General features: G+C 36.9%; 2 protein-coding genes across 2 annotated transcripts; both read left to right on the top strand.

Annotated features, from left to right (window-relative positions):
* The first annotated feature begins 3,164 nt into the window (after positions 1-3,164).
* On the top strand, positions 3,165-3,725 carry LOC141601553 (protein FAR-RED IMPAIRED RESPONSE 1-like). The gene has a single exon (XM_074421846.1). The coding sequence runs from the start codon at positions 3,165-3,167 to the stop codon at positions 3,723-3,725; it is 561 nt and encodes a 186-aa protein (XP_074277947.1).
* Positions 3,726-3,821: 96 nt separating this feature from the next.
* Positions 3,822-5,041, top strand: LOC141601552 (protein FAR-RED IMPAIRED RESPONSE 1-like). The gene is made up of 4 exons (XM_074421845.1): positions 3,822-3,914; positions 4,144-4,503; positions 4,634-4,855; positions 4,964-5,041. Exons 1-4 carry the CDS (start codon positions 3,822-3,824, stop codon positions 5,039-5,041), a joined length of 753 nt encoding a protein of 250 aa, XP_074277946.1.
* The last annotated feature ends 1,104 nt before the right edge of the window (positions 5,042-6,145 follow it).

Raw genomic sequence — 6,145 nt, 5'->3', positions numbered from 1 at the left:
TTTGAAAAGGGTGTATTTTTTTGTCTACTAAAGCAATCGAAAGATGTGAATATGAAAGATTTGATAGCTTTATTTATTTATTGGATAAAATCAAATTAAAGCAAGGATGATAATATGATATAGATATTTGGCAGGTGCAATATAATTACTCTAAGGCAAAGTCACAAGGATTACCTTCCTATCTTAGATTTATTAACTTAAAGATGCAACACAAATTCTCACAATTTATGGATTATACAACCAGTTTTGGTTAAAAGTGATTACTATTTATGATTAAAAAACGACCGATTTTTAAAAAATTGTCACTATTTGGTCAAAAGTACCAAAGTCGTCACTTTTATTCAATATAACAACCGTTGTATGAAAGAGTTATTGAAAATGTAAACGTATACTCCGTATTATAGAATCGGGTTCAATCTCCTTGCCTTCCATATTACAGTATATTGGTCTTATGCTCGCTTTATTAGCACCAAGAAATAAGGGCTAACTTTTTTTGGGTATTTTTTGTACTAAGCTACGGGTTTACTTGCCGACTATTTGAGGCCGTCTATCTACGCAACTAAGCAACCCGTGTTTTGAGTGTGAGAGTTTATCCAAAGTCAACGACTGAAAATTTCACTCATTACACTCGGTTTTGGCAAATATTCTTCAAGCACAAATTCTTTTCCCATTTAAAGAGGAAATATATTTAATACCAAATATTTTCGGTGTGTTAACGTTCAATTTAATAAGGGTACTAAGAACATATTTAGGCTAATTTGCTTTAAATGAGTTTTTATTTTTTAAGTTTAATTTTTCAAAAATAGTTTCTAAGAAATAGAAGCATCAAATTGTTGCTTTTATTTTTATGTGCAAACACTTGGTATTTGAGTTTTTGAGAATCTACTATTAGCTTTTTAAATTTATGATATGTTTGGCCAAAAAGTGTTTTTAAGTCCAAAAACATTCTGAAAAGCAAAAACACACACTAAATTTATTATGTTAAAGTATTGGACTTTACTTAAGGATTAGATAATGGACCTACTTAAATATTTTCTTTTTTTTGGAAGAAAAAAGAATTTATTAATAAATCGCCAAACGATACTTACAAAAGATAGGTATGATCGAAAACAAATCTAATAGAAGCCAAAGGACAAATTCCTCTTGTAAAACTAAGGATCTTAAAACATGGTATGATAATTCGGCTCGTTCTTGTATCGCTCTCTTCATGTAGCTTTTAAGAGGATCATTCGTTTGATTCGTTGATGGGGAAAATTTACCTTTTATCGGCACCATAGATCGTCGGCGAATAGCACATATCCACTGTAGAGTTGTATGACGAATCATTAACAAACTGCTCTTATCTAAATTTCCATTAAAACTAAACCCTAGAAAGATATAAGGGAAAGAAAAAACTCCGAAAATGGAGACGGACAAACGGATCTCACCAAAAGGGAGACTTTTATTAATTAATTCAAAGTTTTGCATACTAATCAATATATATATATATATATATATATATATATATATATATATATATATATAGAAATTGCATCAAGTGAGTCTATGTATCTTAGGTGAGTCTAGCATTTTAATCTCATCCATTAGATCTACTCCTAATCAACGGCTGAGATTAAATCTCAGAAATTATAACAAACGTATAAAAGCTAAGAATTCAAACCTCCCCCTCATAATTCAGTTTCACTTTCTCTCTCCTCCGTCTCTTTCCCTCGCTTTCTCTATCACTCTCTCTAAGTCAAAATAATCCTCTGAATCAAGCAAACAAACCCTAGGTTCCTGTTTTTTACTCGCTTTTATCAATTCATTCACAAATCAATCAAATTCGTGTGTTTTCCAGGTTCTCGTTGCTACAATGGATGCAGATTCTACCGACATTAACATGCAAACGGTAATTTCCGTAATCATTTCGTTTTCGCTTTTCCTTTTCGCGATTTCATCTGGATTCTATGTCGCTGATCATTCGCTATTGTAATTTCATTATTCCGTTGCTTTTCAGTTTTTTAGGTTAATCGATTTTATGTTTGCTTCAATTTTAATGACATCCGTTCACTTCTACTTCAATTTGACGGTCTCCTTTCCTTTGATTATTCTCGTATTTGCTTTTCTCTTAAATATTAGGTGCAATCTCCTTGTATTTGTTGTTTTTCCTATCGAATTTTCATATTTGCGTTCTCCTCTGCTTCTGCTTACAATCGCAGTTGCTTTATCGTCACATTCCGTCAATTTTGATTATATTTGTCTTTATTCTGTTGCTTTTCAGTTTTTTAGGTTAATCGATTTTCTGTTTGCTTCAATTTTAATGAAATCCGTTCACTTCTACTTCAATTTACGGTCTCCTTTCCTTTGATTATACTCGTAGTTGCTTTTGGCTTAAATATTAGGTCAAATATCCTTGTATTTGTTGATTTTCTCGTTCAATTTCGGTCAAATTTCATTATATTTGACCTCTTTTCCTGTCTTGTATATTCCTGTTCCCCTGTCTGTATATTCCTGTTCTCACAAATGCTTATGTGCTCACTCGACTTGTTACAATATCAATGTTACTGTAACACAATCACATATATTCATTTCCATTGCACATATAACATATCTTTGTACCACTTCGGATGTCCTCTTGTTCTTTGTTACTTGAATGTACTTTAGTTTCTTGTTCTAAATTGTAGTCCAGCCTCTTCGCATATTTCCTGTTCTCCCGTCCATCCTTATGTCACTTCATTGTCATAGTACTAGTATTACTGTAACAATGTTACTCTTTGTAATACCACCGTTATATTTCAGGTCACTAATACTCGTATTTTCCTTTTTGTATTACAGACTCAAATCTTGTCACTCAACCCCATTCTACGCCAATTATCCAAGAGCAACCCAATCCTCAACCAAATAATCAGCATTGTTCTCTCTCACACGCCTAATGGAGGTGAGCGCTGGATGCGTGTGGTTGAGCACAAGTTTAGACCTACCATTGGTGCGCTTTTCGCCTCCCTTGAGGCTGGAATCAAGTTCTACGAGGTTTATGCTCGGGCATGTGGATTTACCCCTCGGAAGCACGAAAGACGAAAACACTACGAGGTGGTGTTGCACACCAAAAATTCGTAGTCTGCAAACCGTCAAGGGTTCGGGGAATCTAAACCAAACAGCGTCCCCGAACCAAGGATGATGAGAATATGGGTGATGGTTCGTCCACAGCTAGTACAGTTACACGGCGAGTTAAAATCACAAGAATTGGATGCCGAGCGTACGTCAGATTTGCCCTTCTACATGGCCTTGATGGCCCAGCTATGATTGACGAGTTTTATGAAGTCCACAATCATCGTCTCACCTCTGTCTGTAACAGAGATCTCGATAAGATTTCACGATCCCTTGATATGTTCCAGAAGACGCTTATCTTGGACAACTCCAAGTTGAATATTGGCGCTGGATTGACCTTTAGACAGGTTAAGGAACTTGTCAATGGGTATGAAAATATCGGTGCTACATTGATAGATTTTAAGAACTTTCAAAGAGATATCAAGTGCTACATTGGGTTAAGAGATGTTGACCTTTTCATCGATCGACTCGAGAAACTCAAAGCGACCCAACCCCCCGCCTTCTACTTCGCCTATGATGTTGATCCGCAAAACCGTCTAACAAAGTTCTTTTGGGCTGATGCTACATGTATTAGAAACTACTCATTCTTTGGGGATCTTTGTGAGCTTCGACCCTACTTACGGAACCAACAAGTATGATATGGTTTTTACACCATTCACAGTGTGTAATCACCACGAAAAGTCGGTGTTGTTTGTCGGTTGTCTCCTGTTACACGAGGATGACATCTCCTTCCAATGGACCTTTCAAAGATTCAGCATTTCTTGACTGCCATGGGACAAAAAGAGCCGCAGTTCATGATCACGGATCAATGCCCTGGCATAAAGAAGGTAATAGTGTGACAATGTTATTTATAATGAGACTTACTTAAATTTATTGTACCACAACATTCTGACTCCAACTACCACTGTTCCATCTCTTCCTCTTTTACAAGGTTATTCAATAACAATGTTACTGTAACTAAATTACTAACATATAATTTACTCACTTGCTCTTTCCCTATCACTGGTCAATATCACGTTCGACTTGCTTTGTTTCATTATGACTGGCATACAACAGGCTTTCCCTTCTGTTTTCAAGACAGCTAGGCATCGTTATTGTATGTGGCATATTACACAAAAGATCACGGACAAAGTTGGTTCATCACTCTGCAGAGACACGGACTTCCTTGCTCGCTTCAACGCTGTTGTTTGGGACCCTGATATGGAGCCGTCGGAGTTCGAAGAGAAGTGGCAGAAGGTCATTTCAGATTTCGAGCTGGAAGATAATGATTGGTTGACTACAATGTTCGACGACAGACACCATTGGATTCCTGCCTACCATCGTGACCTTGCCTTGGGCTGCATATTAAGAACAACACAACGATCGAAAAGTACAAATTCGTTTTTCAAGCGCTATGAGAATCACTTTGGTACACTGGTCGAATTTTGGATGAGGTAAACAACTCTTTTTCATTCCTTACGATGCCGGGAACAGTGTATGTTACCGTACCATTGTTTCATTGTTACATAAATAATTTGTTGCCGAATCCTTGTTGCATTAAAACCAGGTTCCAAATCACTATGGACCAGAAATAGCCGCTATACACGAAGGTGCGATGATTATAACAAACCACTCATTCCCCGAGCTTAAGACAGAATTACCTATAGAAAAGCATGGCGCTATTATATACACACATGTTGTGTTCAAGGTGTTTCAAGAAGAAGTAATGGCTGCCGATTCATGTGGTGTTGATGACTTTGAGAAGGAGGAGCATGTGCGCATAATTCATGTAATCGATCTTTGAGACAGACAAAATTTTCAAGGTGAGGTTGGACCTTAGAAGCACGTAGATGCGATGCGAGTGTAAACTGTTCGAAAGAATTGGATTACTCTGCAGGCATATTGTGTGGGTGTACAAGGGCAAAGGAATTGGGCGAATACCAAGCAAGTACATTGTAGATCGTTGGCTAAATAACACACACGCAGCGAAGAGGTTTGATTCGAAAACATTATTACAAAGGATTTTGACTTGTTACAAGAATTGTTTCTGATAACATTGTAACCATAATTTCTTATAGTAACATTATCACCATGATAAACAGAACTTTCTTTTTTACTTCTAGGCTTGATTCGAATGGGAATGTCATTGAGGATTCATATATGGTTACGTCGATAACATCATTTGTGCAACGTATGTATGGTCGAGTTCCGTCGGATAGTTGGTGTTCTTAAAACTTTACCTGCTGAACACACGGAAGAGTTAGCATCCCTCCTAGTTGAGTTCCGGCAGAAGTTATGTATTGAACCGCTTACAAAAGACCAAGAGATGGAGATCTTTGTTGGGCTGCAGCTCGTCGTCTGAAGTCACTATCCACCCTCCGGAACAAGCACGCAACAAGGGCAAGCGGAAAAAGATTGAAGTCGGCTAAACAACAGTCATTGAAAAAGCAGCCAAGCCAAAGAGGCTATGTGCATACTGCAAAGAAAGAGTTACCCACGATAGGAGAACATGCCCTCTTCGCATAGGGCGATGTAGCTGTTGAGAAAGCAGACTAAAAAGAAAAAGTTTGATCTTTATTATGATGTTACGAATATTGTGACCTTAGCAATAATTAGTAGGATTTTGTGTTCTTTGTGACAATAATATGTCACAATAAAAATAAAAAGTAGAATTGTGTGTTCTTTGTGGCAATAACATGTCACAAAAAAAGTTATTCGATTTTCCTACATCATAGTTAACATTTTATACAAAGACTTACAACATTTTATACAAAGAATAAATATTATTTTAGGACCATTTTCCGTCCCATTTTAGGAGCATATTTCCTAAGTTTTACAGTAACAGTGTTATACGATTTGTTTTGTTTAAGGAAAAGGGTTTAGGGTTGGATTAGGCGGCTCCGCGAAGCGGTGCCGCCTAATCCAACCCTAAACCCTTTTCCGTCCCGTTTTAGGAGCGTTTTTCCCCAAATTTAAATCCTGTCGTACGTTTTAGGAGCGTTTTTCTCCAAATTTAAATCCCGTCCACGACAGGGTATCACCCGTCCTTCCTTAGGGTTTAGTTTTGGTTTTACTGTAA

Source organism: Silene latifolia, chromosome 9 (assembly GCF_048544455.1).
Source record: "Silene latifolia isolate original U9 population chromosome 9, ASM4854445v1, whole genome shotgun sequence".
In the NCBI taxonomy this organism is placed as follows: domain Eukaryota; kingdom Viridiplantae; phylum Streptophyta; class Magnoliopsida; order Caryophyllales; family Caryophyllaceae; genus Silene; species Silene latifolia.
Note: the sequence above shows the minus strand (reverse complement) of the source record. Positions and strands in the feature narration are given on the sequence as shown.

Excerpts from the sequence above, each read along its gene's own strand:
- LOC141601553 (XM_074421846.1), top strand. The coding sequence starts at position 3,165 with ATGGGTGATGGTTCGTCCACAGCTAGTACAGTTACACGGCGAGTTAAA.
- LOC141601552 (XM_074421845.1), top strand. The coding sequence starts at position 3,822 with ATGGACCTTTCAAAGATTCAGCATTTCTTGACTGCCATGGGACAAAAA. Across the intron at positions 4,504-4,633 it reads AGAATCACTTTGGTACACTG|GTTCCAAATCACTATGGACC; the intron begins GTCGAATTTTGG and ends CATTAAAACCAG. Across the intron at positions 4,856-4,963 it reads AGCATGTGCGCATAATTCAT|GCATATTGTGTGGGTGTACA; the intron begins GTAATCGATCTT and ends ATTACTCTGCAG.